The 14311-nt window shown below is 31.4% G+C and overlaps 1 protein-coding gene across 1 annotated transcript; it reads right to left on the bottom strand.

Annotated features, from left to right (window-relative positions):
- Positions 1-2598: 2598 nt before the first annotated feature.
- Positions 2599-5819, bottom strand: LOC130932967 (transcription factor MYB12-like). The gene is made up of 3 exons (XM_057862441.1): positions 5545-5819; positions 5331-5460; positions 2599-3492 (listed from the first exon to the last, which is right to left on the bottom strand). Exons 1-3 carry the CDS (start codon positions 5675-5677, stop codon positions 2757-2759), a joined length of 999 nt encoding a protein of 332 aa, XP_057718424.1. The 5' UTR covers positions 5678-5819; the 3' UTR covers positions 2599-2756.
- Between the last annotated feature and the right edge of the window lie 8492 nt (positions 5820-14311).

Below are 14311 nucleotides of genomic sequence, written 5' to 3'. Positions count from 1 at the left end.
ACAAAAGCCCGTCTGTCGCATTGAGTGACGCGCATATTCGAGATTTTCTCTCTGTTCTTCTCAATAGCCGCTATGAGCCATTGTGAAAACTGATTACCCACCACTAGCTATGCGTGTGCCTCTCGTCCCTTCCTCACGAACAATTGCTGCAGCCTCTCGTAGGTGCATCGCACGATCGCCGATATAGGTAAATAGCGTGTACTCTTAAGAACGGCATTCATGCACTCGAAGAAGTTCGTTGTCATTTGACCGAATCGGCAACTGCCATCGCAATGCTGTAGCCAGATTTCTTTGTTGAATCTACCAACCCAATCTGCCATCTCATGCGACAACAATTTCAACGCATCCATGTACCACTCATACACAGTCTTGTTTGGACTATAAATAGCATTTATGAGATACTTATTTCTCTCAACAGACTTGAAACGAGACATGAAGTTTGCTGCTATGTATCAGACACATTAAGCATGAAATGCTCTTGGAGGATGCGGCCACTGTCCTCAACTCTCAATGCAGCCTTGATCGCTTGAAATCTATCAAAAATAATCAACAGGATTTCCTGTGTGGTGACTAGTCCCCTCAAATTGGTAAGGAAGAAAGACCATAATTCCTTCATCTCAAACTCAACAATTGCAAAGGTTATAGGAACGATATTACTGTTATCGTCTTGTACCACTACAATAAGCAGAACACCACCATATTTTTCATACAGATGCGTACTATCAACAGAGACGAACGATTTGCAATGCTTGAAAGTCTCGACGTAGGAAGAAAAGACCCAAAATACCTTGTCAAACATGCTGCAATCACGCACCATGAGGTGCCCATCATAGTACGGTGGAACGGTGATCTCACACATCGTTCCAGGACAACAACTTTGCAGCGCTTGCAGCAACCTCGACACCTTATTGTAAACTCCTCACAGTCACCGTATATTTGTGCAATTGTCTTTTGCTTCGCCATCTAGTCCTTCCTGTACGAGATTTTGAAGTGATAGCTCTGTCTAATTACACCTTGTAGAACTGAGATGCTGACGGATGGGTTTGATTTTATCAATGGGAGGATGACACGGCAGATGAGGCTATTGTCTAACTGTCGGCGGTCCTGCGATATTGTGGGTGCCAAACATGTGTGTGCTCCTTCCATCCTACGCACCTCCCTAACGAAATAGAAAAACAGTGGCAAATAGGCTCAACAAGCATAACAATGACAACTGAGAATATAGAACACAATATAGAACCCTAAACTTACCAGTATCCGAGATTCTGTCGGAGAGCAACACAGAGACTCCAAGGGAAGCTTATTGCATGTTGTCGGCAACGCACATGGTATTTTAATCAATCCGACTCCACCACTCGGTATTCAGTATTTCTATGAATGCTGTAATTCTTCACACTCTGTATTACTGCATCTCTGCTTGAATCTGTGGCGAACCCTAAACTCCACATTACCGTTCAAGTTGTAATCTTCCTCACCCGTATTGGAAAATGGGTTCTTTTCTTGCATCGCGTATGGATTCAACGTGCCGTAGTGACTGAGTACAGATGACAAAGCCGGAATTTGGTGCGAGAAAGGCAGAAGATACCTACGTGATGCCTCAACCAGAGTTTCTAGTACAAACTCTTCCTCATCATCATCCTTGGAGGAACCGCTCTCGTTTCTATCTGCAACATACTCCTCGTCGGAGTCCTCCCCGTCGAACTACATGTCTTCCACTAGACTGGCAACATGAATCGGTGGTGGTGTAAGAGGTGGGTCATCCTGGACGAAGTTTGATGACCCAGATCCACTGCCATCGACGTCGCCAACCTCCGCAGAAAGTTCCATCATTTGATTTGCCATTATTCTCCCATGGATGTCAAACATCAGGCATACATGCTTGTTGCCATTGAGGCAAAACAGACGAAACCAAAAAACTCTGTTTCTTGTCGGTGCTAACAACCTATATCCCACCCTTCCGATCTCTTTTCTCCCGCTACTACCAACGCTACCCAATATCAGACTCTTCAATTCTGCCAAAGAACTTACTGGCCGGTTATGCAACAGAATAGAATTCTCACACTCAAATGTCACCCCATTATGACTATTTCTCATACGGTAATTATAATACACACTTACAACCAAGTATCCATTACTACTAGACATTTTGGCTTATTTTCGGAAGGAATAGGTAGAAAAGAAGTTCTAAAATATTTGTGAAGAATACAAAGGTTGCACATCCTTTTATAACTGTTGAAAATTTGTTTTAACATATCTCGTCTACAGTGTAAACGTCATAATTACTCTCTTATCTTGTTTACAGTTAAACAATATAAAATAACACGTATGTCGTTTATACTGTAAATAATATATACACTTTATATCTCGCGTTTACACTGTAAACGAAATAAGATATGCGATATATTTTAATAAAAATGCTCCAAATGATATATTTCGGTAATTAAAATAGTTATTTTATTTATTTAAAAAAATCCGTATACTTGTCTTACTTTTGTTTTTTGTTTTTTTTGTTTTTTTTTTCATATAGCTAATGTATAGTAGCTAATGAATATGAATAAAAATGCATGCTGAAAGCACAAGAGAGAAGAGTACGTGAGATGATAAAGAAAGCTGTGTCTAATTAGTAATTAGATTCTACCCTAAACAGAAAATGGTACCATGGGTAGCTTATAGTTTTTAGTTTCCCAAATCCAACATAACGAGAACTTACTAGCATATAATTCACATAAAAAAACAGAGAAGAAGATAATATATAATCAGGAGAGAAACCAATCAACCATCATGGCATTATTTTGTTTGTGATCATCATCATCATCATGATGTCCTCCAAGCTTGTCCAAGTGATGATCTTCCCACAGCCAATTGAACAAGGCTTCAGTACTGTGCTCCCAGGAGGACTCATCGGTGCTATTATTATTCAACTCCAACACGCTCTCCCAATAGCTATCATCTAACTCTAACCCAGAAGCCATGGAGTTATTGGAAGAGCAGTTAGAATGCGATGCCTCCCCTGTTGTTGTTGTAGTAGTAGTAGTGTTGGGACACGTGTCATCATTTGGGACCCCAGCAGTAGTAACGGTGGAAAGGCCACATGGTTGATGATCATCATCCAGCTGCTGCATGCAACTTGACTCCATTATGTCATTAAAACTCAACACCCCACCATCATCAATGCTCCCCTCCTCACACTCCATCATTTTTTCACTTACTTCTCCTCTTCCCTCCTCCTCTGATGAAGGCTTCTGGGTTTGGATTGGGGGCGAATAGGTGCTTTTGTTCTTCTTCATGGCCCACCTGCTGGTCTTGCCGCTACCTTTACGCTTCGGAGGTGTATCCAAGATCTTGGGAATGGCAGTGGCGGTGGCGCAAGTGGTTGTGTCTTTGTCGTTTGGGGCTGGCAAGCTGTAAACTTTCCTGCTCAAGTGAGAGTTCCAGTAGTTCTTGATCTCGTTGTCTGTTCTGCCTGGTAAATGACTTGCTATCAGTGACCACCTGCTTTTCCAACAACAACATCTTCGTTATCATTTTCGATCTTCTCTACCTTTCTCTCTTTCTTTATCTTTTACTTTACATTAAGATTAAGATAAATGAAAAATAAAAAGCTTCACACTTTACACCAGCATGTGAAAAAAAGGCCATTACTAGTTAGGACAAGAAAAAATGAAATAAATTATTTGAACTTTACGTGGCCATGGGTGAAAACACCATAACGAGGAAAAAGAATATACTTAAATATCCATGGTAGACTTTTCTATCACTATAGATAAATAAATGAATACTTCATCTAGGGCCCGGTCCATCAAATATTCGTTAATTTCTTTCGTTCCGTGAGAAATAAAAAAAAAAAAAATTGGAGTGGTGAACTCACTCATCAAAAATAAAAAGATAAAAAATTTAAATTTTATTTTATATATATAATAATTAATTAATCAATAATAAATTTTAAATAAAATTTAAATTTATTATAAATTAATTCTTAACTTGTTGAATTAAAAAACACTGTAAATAACAAAAAAGCTACTAATCACTGAACAAAAAAAAAGTATTAATAAAAAATTCAAAATAACATTCTCGGAATATTTCAGTATATTGTAAATAAATAAATGTAATGCTTGGCAGATGCAAACAGTGCCAAGTGGGAAAAAGTGTGAAAAACTATATTGAATATGATTTTGTTCATTGACTTATAACCATCTTGATGGGTACAATACTACAATTGTTGATCCTTAATTTTAATTCAGCATTTATTTAAAGAATGATAAATCTCTTTTGCTCAACTACATTCTCAGCTTATTATTGAATAACATTTGAACCAACATAAAAAAAAATATTACATCTATTAAAAACTTTAAATTTTTTACCTTTTCAATCAATTTTGTTTACATTAGATATTTTATTGAGAACGTTTATATACATCATTTTTAGTATTAAAGTAATTAACAAAAGGTAAAAGATAAAAAGATTCTTTTGTATTATAAAATAAAACATACATTTAATAATATAGTAAAAAATTATACAAACATAATTTCTCTGGTATACCAAAAATAAATAGTACAAATGCGTATATATATTTGAAAAATAATAAGTGACTAATATTTTTTTCTTAGTCAAATCTTCATTTTCTTTCTATTAAAAATACTGTATATCATATTTTCATTATTTCATAAATATTTTTCTTCATGAAATATAAAAATAAAAGTAAGAACCTTTTATTACACTTGAAAAAATTTATAAGATGAACCTGCTATATATAATAAATGAGACTAGAAAATAATTTACTGCACAAATTTTTAATACTCAAAATGTCCTCCTAATATATTCATAAAAAAATAAAATGTGATTATTAAATTTAAATTAGAATTTTTTAATAAAACAAAAAATAAATATTTACCATTTTACTTCACATATTTATAGTAATCATTATTATTGCACACATAAAAGTCGTACTAGCACTTGAGATATTATGTCCCAACACGAGGTGCACGCAGTCCTCTCGATCTCTGTCTGAATAGTTTAATTAAAAAAAATTATAACTTTGACAAGAGAACAATGATGTGTCCATTCTGGGTGCTTTTCCGCAGATGAATATCTACTGAGTTTCTTTTTTTTTTCTTTAATTATTTCTTTCTTCTTTTGAAATTATTATAAGTAAATAAATGGTTGAAAAATCAGAAATGGAGGCCTAATTTAAGGTGTTGAGATTACAAGAACCAAATTGCAGTGTGTTTGTCCGTGTGTATAGCTTCAAGTTTTGTTCTTTCTTCTGATGGACATACATTATGACATTGAGAGTTAAGACATATATAGAGTATGTAGTAAATAGCACTAACCTGTTGCCAAAAGAAGCATGCAACTTAGTGATGATGGCTTCCTCTTCAATAGAGATGTTTCCTCTTTTGAGATCAGCTCTCAAATAGTTGATCCATCTCAGTCTGCAACTCTTGCCACATCTTAGTAACCCTTCATGAAGAAGAAGAAAGAAGAAGAATAAGAGACTGATGAAGAAACAAATGAAAAGAATAATGGAGATGGAAGCATGCATACCAGCATTTTTAGGCAAAGCCCTCCAAGAACCTTCTCCATTGGCTTGAATGTAGTCGGTCAAGATTTGATCCTCCTCTTTTGTCCAGCGGCCTTTCTTGAGTCCCACCTTGTCACAACAGGGAGCCCTTCCCATCTTTCTATACCTCCTGCAACTACAATTGAGGACAGGAAGGATGGCTAAGTGGGAAACAAGTAACAACAAATAATGTGGTGGCTAAGGTTAAGAGCGTGAAAAATGTGAAAATGTTGGGTTTGTCAGGTAGCTAACTTAGAAAGGTAAAGGTTAAGACTTTGAAGTGTGATAGCTTATATAAAAAAAAAATGAGTTATATTTGGTGGGGTATGCGTATTGAAGACAAAGGGGGAATAATTTGCGGTATAGAGGGTGTGTGAGTTGGATATGGGTGAGAGAGTGACACGTCGATTCCCTATGGAGGGTGTAGAGTCGTGGCTCTTCCACCGTCGATACTCGTGACGGGGCTTTCCGGTTTCCACGTTGTATTCCTCATGCCCATGGCTCTTTCCATTAGAAAAGTTTAGGGCCCAATTTTTGTGTTTTTAAGTCGGTATTTAACTATCAAATTAAAAGTGAAAAATTTTTATAATTAGATATAATCTCACATTATTACAAATATTATTAATAATTAATTAATAATTACAAAATGTGAAAGTTACTAATCTTTTAGTATTCTTTTTTCTCATTTTCCACTCTCTTCATTTCTTTTTATTTCATTTCAAAATTTAATGCTCAATAACAACTGCATAGCTACTCGCCTGATCTAAATAAAATTTTAGAGGTGAGTTCTACCAAACCCCCTCTATTTCAACATGTAAATTATTTTTCGTGACGTGACATGTTTTAATTAGATATTTAATTTTAGTTTGAGTTAATTTAACTCAATAAGAGTTAATATGTTAACTAAAGTAGGGTAATTTTGTAATTAAATATTTTTATAAGAGAGATAAATATATAATTTCTATAAACATTAAAAAATAAAGTTATATTTTTATCATTGTGTAGAAATTCAATTTACCCCAATCCCATTTCTCTTTGAAATTGAAAGAAAAAATCAACTCATTGGGTGTTCCATATTTTGATAAACCAGAAAATAAGGGTGTGTTTGGCAACCACGTTTAAAGAGAAGAAGTACGTTTAGATATCTTGAAAGCTGTAATTTTTGGTTTGGCAAATTTTTTATTCATGAACGCAGAAGTGATTTTGCATTCAAAACCACGTTTTTCAAGAAGCAACAATTTTAAGCTTCTGCGTTTCACCAACGGGCTTTTAGCCATCAATACTCAATCTTTATTTATTTTTTACCAATTTTATCCTTTATGCATACTATTGTATTATTTATATTATTTTTATTTATATGAACTATCTTTTTCTATTATTTACTATTTTTTTATTAATTATTTATTTGATATTATACACTTTTATAATTATAATTTTTTTGTATTATTTTTATTTTTTTTAATATAATATATTGATCCTATTAAGAAAGTAAATTAAACAAAAAATTAATTGTAAATAATAATAATAAAAAATTATAACATACTAAAAAAGAGTACTAAGAGTACTAAAAATATACTGTATAAAAAATATCATAACTTTTTTTTTGATTTATTTCAATTACTACCAAAATAAATATTTAATTTTTTTATTATTTTGAGTACTCTCTAAAATTTATATTTTGTTAGTTTTAATTAAAAGTATATTTTGCCAATTTTTATATATTATTTTTATCTTAGTGTATAAATATTAATTTTATTATAGAATTAATTAATAACATCTATTCAAATATCTAAATTAAAATAATATACAAAAATTATTTAAGTTGATGTCTATTTTAGCAATTTTGTATCTAAAAGTGATTTTGAATAGTGTAATACAAACAACATTTATTTTACTATAATTAATTTTGATATAAATATTGCCAAACATAAATCACTTAATACAAACTTACTTTTCATTAAAATCAAGTTTGCAAAATTAATTTTATTCAAACTCCCGTCTGCAAACTGTAATCCAAACACACACTAAGTATTTAGAGAAAATAACTAATTAAATGGCCAGGAAAAAATATTTGAGTCTGTCAGAACACCGTGAGACCATCTCGACCACAAGGTTGTAGCACCGTTCAGATGGCATGCGCTTTGGAACAATTAATCACCTCACGGTCATAGTTCAACCAAAGTCTTCTTAGAACTCAAGGATACAGATGTAGGAGCCTATAGAACAGATCCTGTTCAAGTAAGGTCGTGTTCTGTGTTTTGTGTTCTTTGTGTTTAGTTATAAAAACTGCTTTTGTTTTGTGAACCTAGCCCAGGTGAGACTAAGTTTACGTTTGCGAAATTCAGAAAATCTTAAAATTTAAGAACGTGAAATCGATTATGATGGTTTTTTATGATGATAGTGTAGAAGGGGAAGACGAAAAAGAAAATGAAAATAATGATGATGATGATGATGATGATGATGGTGATGGTGATAATGATATGGGATTTCTGGATGGTATTGAAATTAAATTTGGAAGTATTTAATTACATAATCACCCACTTTGGGCTATAATTTAATTACCAATAATTTAACCATAATTAACATAGCAACCAATTAAAAGATGACATGTCACAGAGGGTAAATTACATGTTATTATAGGAAGGGTAGGTTAGAATTTACCAATTTTAGATAGCTAAGTGGATATTAAAATTCGTTATCAAAATTAGTTATTAATATAAAATATATATTAAATTAAAAATATATTAAAATACATATTTATATATAAATATATTAATAATTAATTTTAATTAATATATAATAATATTTTTAAACAAAATTATTTTTAAATTAAAATAATAAATACATATTTTATAAAAATTATAACATTAATAATAATTAATTTTTTACTTTATTATTTTATCAATTTTTTTTACTTTAGATCATCTAAATTCATGTAGCGGAACACTTTGGCTAATAACAGAAACAAATAGGAAAGAATAACTCATTCTGTTATTCATGGAACTAACTTAAATTCTAATTTATTTACTCTTATAAGATGTTCTGTATATTATAATTCAAAAATAATGTTATTTTCTATTACAATCCTTTATGACTTTGAATCTAATCTTAATTTAATATGAAATTACATCAAATACTTATTTGAACGGCAAAATACCTTTTATAAATATCTATATTCTATATTCTTCTTCAAGCTAAGTATAATTTATCCAACCAACAAAATTCAAGGTCATTATAAAGTAGACGAATTATACAAAGAAGATTGACTAACTAACTAAGAACATATCCTTTCAATTCAGGATACTAAATAATTTAATATGAAAGACTAAATTACTTAATATAATATATGTCGTCGTCCTCGTCGTCATTATTATTATTATTATTATTATTATTATTATTATTATATAAAAATATTTCATCCGAGTATAGTTATCAACCAGAAAACATGAAAATAAGGAATTTACGGGTGGAATCGACGAAAATACAGCGACCATGTCGTAATAATAATGAAAAGAATCTAATTGTCGGATGTATATGTTGTACGCATCTACAACATGAGGTAGATAGATTGACCCTAACTGAATAATCCTTCCTGAGGCCGTAATTTATTTCACAACCATTGAAATATGCTAAGGACTTTTTTTCAACTACTATTAAATCACAATCACTGTAGAGAAGAGAGAACCTAGAATTAGAAAAGAATTCTGAGACCTACGACTCTCCAATTAAAGACATTGATCTTTGTCAAAGAAGAGAAGTGTTAGGACCAGCAATTTTTGTGATTTGTAATCATCAAATAATTATTAATGATATTTTTTAATGATGTAAAATTTTATACAATAGTGTGAAATTATTTATTTTCTTTTGCTAGTTACATATTGACTAAAATTTAATAAAGTTGCTAGTCCCTTAAATTTTTCTATCAAAAAATTTTAAAACGGAATGATAGAATATTCAGGAATTAAAGTTCACGTGTATTAGATATTATTAGTAGATCCTTTTTGTTCTCTGATGAGTGGAGTGATAGTAAATCCTATGGTTGTTGATGACAATACCAAAAATAACTATAAGTTGTCATAACTAGAGTTGTTAGATTATTTTTTATTATTTTATATACTCCATTTTGTTGTGTTGAATTTAAAAAAAAAAAAAGAATTCTAGGCTCTCATAGCAAGTGACAGAGGATAATAACCGGAAGAAATAAATGTTTAGGAAATATGTTGCCAGCATGCTTGTTTAGTTAATTGTTAGATTAGGACTTAACAAACTCAATGCAATCGTATAGTACTTAATTAAATTAATTTTACTCGCATTTATCTAAATTTGTTTAAAGAAAAAAAAAGGAATAAATTATAGGTGGAGAATGAACCAAGAAGCATAAATATTTCGTCGCTACGTGTTTTGTCGTCTAAACCCAAGACGTAAAACTTTCCGTCACAACAGAGAAAAGAAAGTGTTGTATTAATGTAGAACCATTTTTTTTATTATTATTTAGCTGCTATGTTTATAATTAGTAGTTCTTGAGGGTTTTAACTTTATATTTTCAGCTCAATCTTCAGCAACGACGATAACGTGTATGTAGGAGTTAATTATTGATTTCTGACTAAAGGATATTTAAAGATTAAAATTTTTATAAAAAATAAATTTGTAAAATATTTTATATTATTAAACAATAAATTAATTTTTTTTTATAAAATTATAAATCAGGTACATAACAATGATGCATACTATAGTGATTAATATTATCTTTGATTTCTGTTTTATTTTCAGTCTCTTTGTTAGAGATTTAATTTTCAATATTTTTTAGTGGTTAATATATTTTTTGTGGTGTTTTCTTTTATGAGTGTTTTGGTTTTGGATTTTTGGTAGATCTGGAGAAAGAAAATAAAAAAAAAAGTAGATCTGAAAAAAGAAAATAAAAAAAAAATTAATTTTGTCCATTGAAATATCTATTGATTAGGAAGATGTTTAGATTTATTGTGAAAAAAAGATAAAATATTTCACTGTGTTGTAGCACATTTATATAGATTTAAAAATTATAGAAATTTAAATTTGTCTTTATTTTTATCTTTTAAAATTCTTTGTAATAGATTACTTTACTCTTTTTCAGTTTATAGTTTAGTATAGACTATAGAGAGTATTTATCCTTTTTTTTTAATGATAAAACTAATGTTGTTTTTGTTATTATTTCTATGAATGAAAGTTTGTTCTTGTATAATAAAAAAACAATGATGGCATGATGCATATTACAGTGAAAAAAAGTAATTAAAAAAACATTTTACTTAATAAATAGTTAAATATTTATCTAAAACAATATATCATTTTATTTTTATTAATTTGTAAAATAAATTTATGCACTCCTTTTTATTATCGTCCCAAAAAAATCTACTGATGATAGAATTAAAGTGAAGTACTAATTCGGTCCTTATTTAATTTTTAGAATGACAACACGATTTTTTTTTAAATAAAAACGATCTATTTCGATTTCTATCCTTTATTTTCGTGATACAATATGGTTTCTTTATGGGTGTTTTTCTGTCAATTCTAAATGAAAAATACTGATATGTCAGGTTTAAAAATGGACAAAAGATTAATTGTCTCTAAATTTAAATTGGTTAAGGATTTATTTATCTTTATTCAAATTGGATATATATATTATATTCTATTTCATTTAGTATTAATAGTCTACTTATAGTATATTTTAATGCAAAGATATCAAATAGAATTATTAATTTAATTTAAAGAAATAAAAAATTAATTTTGTTATTACTCAAAAAAATTTTACTATATATCAAATAATGTGTTCATTATTAGTTTCTACTTTATTTTAAAAATTATCTAGATTATAAAACTAATAGTATATATATCATAATAGGGTTATTATTATTATTAATGTATTAATCATATTTTAACGATTATTGAGACTCAGTATCATGTTTGTTGGTTCAGAGACTGATACTAAAATTTCTGTCACTGTCTCTAAAATTTCAGTATTTCAGTACCTCCAAAAAGTGGGGACACAGGAGACTAAAATTTTTAAAGATGGAGACTGAAACTTTAATAACATTTTATACCTAAAATACCCTCATTTCAATTAATTAATTCTAATTTTATCCTTTATGCAAATTAAATTAGAGTTTTGTTGAGTCTGCAACAGCGAAATTTTGACTTCTAATAGATAGAAAGTAATATGAAATTGAACACTATTCACAACAATGCACTAACTATAACAAAGTCAATATGAGAAAATAGGATGTGAATTAACTTTCTTTTTTATTTGATGATGTATCAACTACATTATTACAGAAATATATATAGTATAATCTATGCTATAACTTTAATGAATGAGAATAGTTTTCTCCTATGAAAACTTCCTACAAGTTCTTTTCTATTAAAACTCCTTGCAAACCTTATTTTACTCCCTAAGTTTGCTCTTAACCTTTCTTTTATTCTCACAATTCTCCACCTCGTTCACAATTTGAAATCTACTCAAATTTTGGACAATCAAAGTGTGTTATTCATATCTGGTTGCATCATTTTTTACAATGACTGCCTACGTACCCTTGTTCAGGATCAAACCAATCGTAGTTCCTCTATTTCTCCATGTAATGCCTAACATGAAGTAATATTGAGCAATTCTAAACAATGTTGGAACTTGTTTCCCGACACTACTTTAGTCAACATATCAGCAGGATTTTCATCTATATGTACTTTTATAAGAGAAATGTTACCTTTCTCTATAACATCGCGCACGAAGTGATATCTTACATCAATATGCTTGGTACGAGTATGATGAACTTGATTTTTAGCCAAATAAATTGCACTTTGACTATCACAACTCAGATTCACGCAATCTTGCTTCAACCCCAAATCATCTAAAAGACCCTTAGCCACAATGCTTCTTTCACCCCCTTCTACTACTGTCATGTACTCAGCTTCTGTAGTAGATAGTGCCACTGTAGCTTGTAACATCGATCACCAACTAACTGGAGCACCTTGTATTTTATATACATAACCAGTCGTAGAATGTCTTCTATCAAGATCACCAGCATAATTAGAATCAACAAAGTCGCTGATTTGACATGATTTTTCACTAAAGCATAAACCTGTGTCAATGGTACCCTTCAAGTATCTTAATATCCATTTGACTGCTTCCCAATGTGCCTTACCCGGGTTTGCCATGAACCTGCTAACAACACTGACTGCCTGTGAAATATCTGGGCGTGTACACACCGTAGCATACATTAGACTACCGACTGCACTAGCATAAGGTACATTTTCCATGTAAGCCTTATCCTCTGCTATTGTGGGAGATTGTTTACCAGATAGCCTAAAATGTGGAGCCAGCGGCATTTCCACCGATTTAGCATTTTTCATTTCAAACCTTTCAATGACGCGCTCAATGTATCCTCTTTGGCTCAAGAACAATTTTTGCCTTGATCTCTCTCTTTTAATTTTCATGCCTAATATTTTTCGTGCAGCACCCAAGTCTTTTGTTTCAAATTCTTTACCAAGTTGAACCTTTAACATATCTATCTCTACCTTGCTCTTAGAGGCAATAAGCATGTCATCCACATACAATAGAAGATAGATATAATCATCTCCAGGAAGCTTACAAATATATACACAACAATCATAATTACTTCTGAAAAAATCTTGTTTTAACATAAAGGAGTCAAATCGCTTATACCATTGCCGAGGAGATTATTTCAATCCATATAGCGATTTCCTCAAGCGACATACCTGACTTTCTTTACCCTCAACCTTGAAACCCTCAGGTTGATACATGCAGATTTCTTCCTCTAAGTTACCGTGCAAGAATGCAGTCTTCACGTCTAGTTGTTCCAACTCAAGATCACCATGAGCGACAAGACTTAAAGCACCCGTATGGAAGTGTGTTCCACCACAGGAGAAAATATCTCATTGTAATCAACACCTTCTTTCTATGCAAATCCCTTTGCTACTAACCTAGCTTTGAATCTTGTACCATATGACTTAGTAGGATCTTCTTTTCTTTTATACACCCACTTACAACCAATTGCAGTCTTTTCCACGGGCAATGGGATCACATCCCATGTCTTGTTCTTATGAAGAGATTGCATCTCTTCCTCCATAGTGACAAACCAACTCTCTCTATCTTTGTCTTTGATAGCATGTTTGAAGGTGACCGGCTCATCATCCTCCACTGAGAGTGTATAATCTACCAAGTTTACCTGTCCATAATGTCTCAAAGGCTTGTTTGACCCGAACTTCTGAACAAATTTATAATTTCTCTTTGGCCTAGTAGATACCAAAGAATCCTGCTGTTACTATTGTAATGCATGTGCATTTTCTCGCTGAATTTTCTCATGATCAAGTTCATCCTTTGCGTCATCTCGAGTAGCATTAGGATGCTCCACCTGAACATTACTAGAGTCTATTTGTTGGTATTTATACTCTATCTCCACCACTTGAGTATTTGAAGTTTTTCCAACATCACCATCATCTGGCACCATATCTTTAGACAAAGCTACCATAGATCGTTCATCAAAGGTAACATTCCTGCTAATTACAAACTTAGAATCATTTACACTCCAAAGGCGATAGCCTTGAACCCCTTTTGGATATCCCAAAAAGATTGCCTTCTTTGCTCTATCATCAAGCTTATTATCTTTGACATGATAATAGGCTGTGCATCCAAAGACTCTGAGTTACTCGTAATCTGTATGTTCCCCTTACCACACCTTATAAGGTGTGTTTCCATCTAGAGAA

Source organism: Arachis stenosperma, chromosome 6 (genome assembly GCF_014773155.1).
Source record: "Arachis stenosperma cultivar V10309 chromosome 6, arast.V10309.gnm1.PFL2, whole genome shotgun sequence".
NCBI lineage: Eukaryota > Viridiplantae > Streptophyta > Magnoliopsida > Fabales > Fabaceae > Arachis > Arachis stenosperma.
This window is presented reverse-complemented; position numbering and strand designations above follow the sequence as displayed.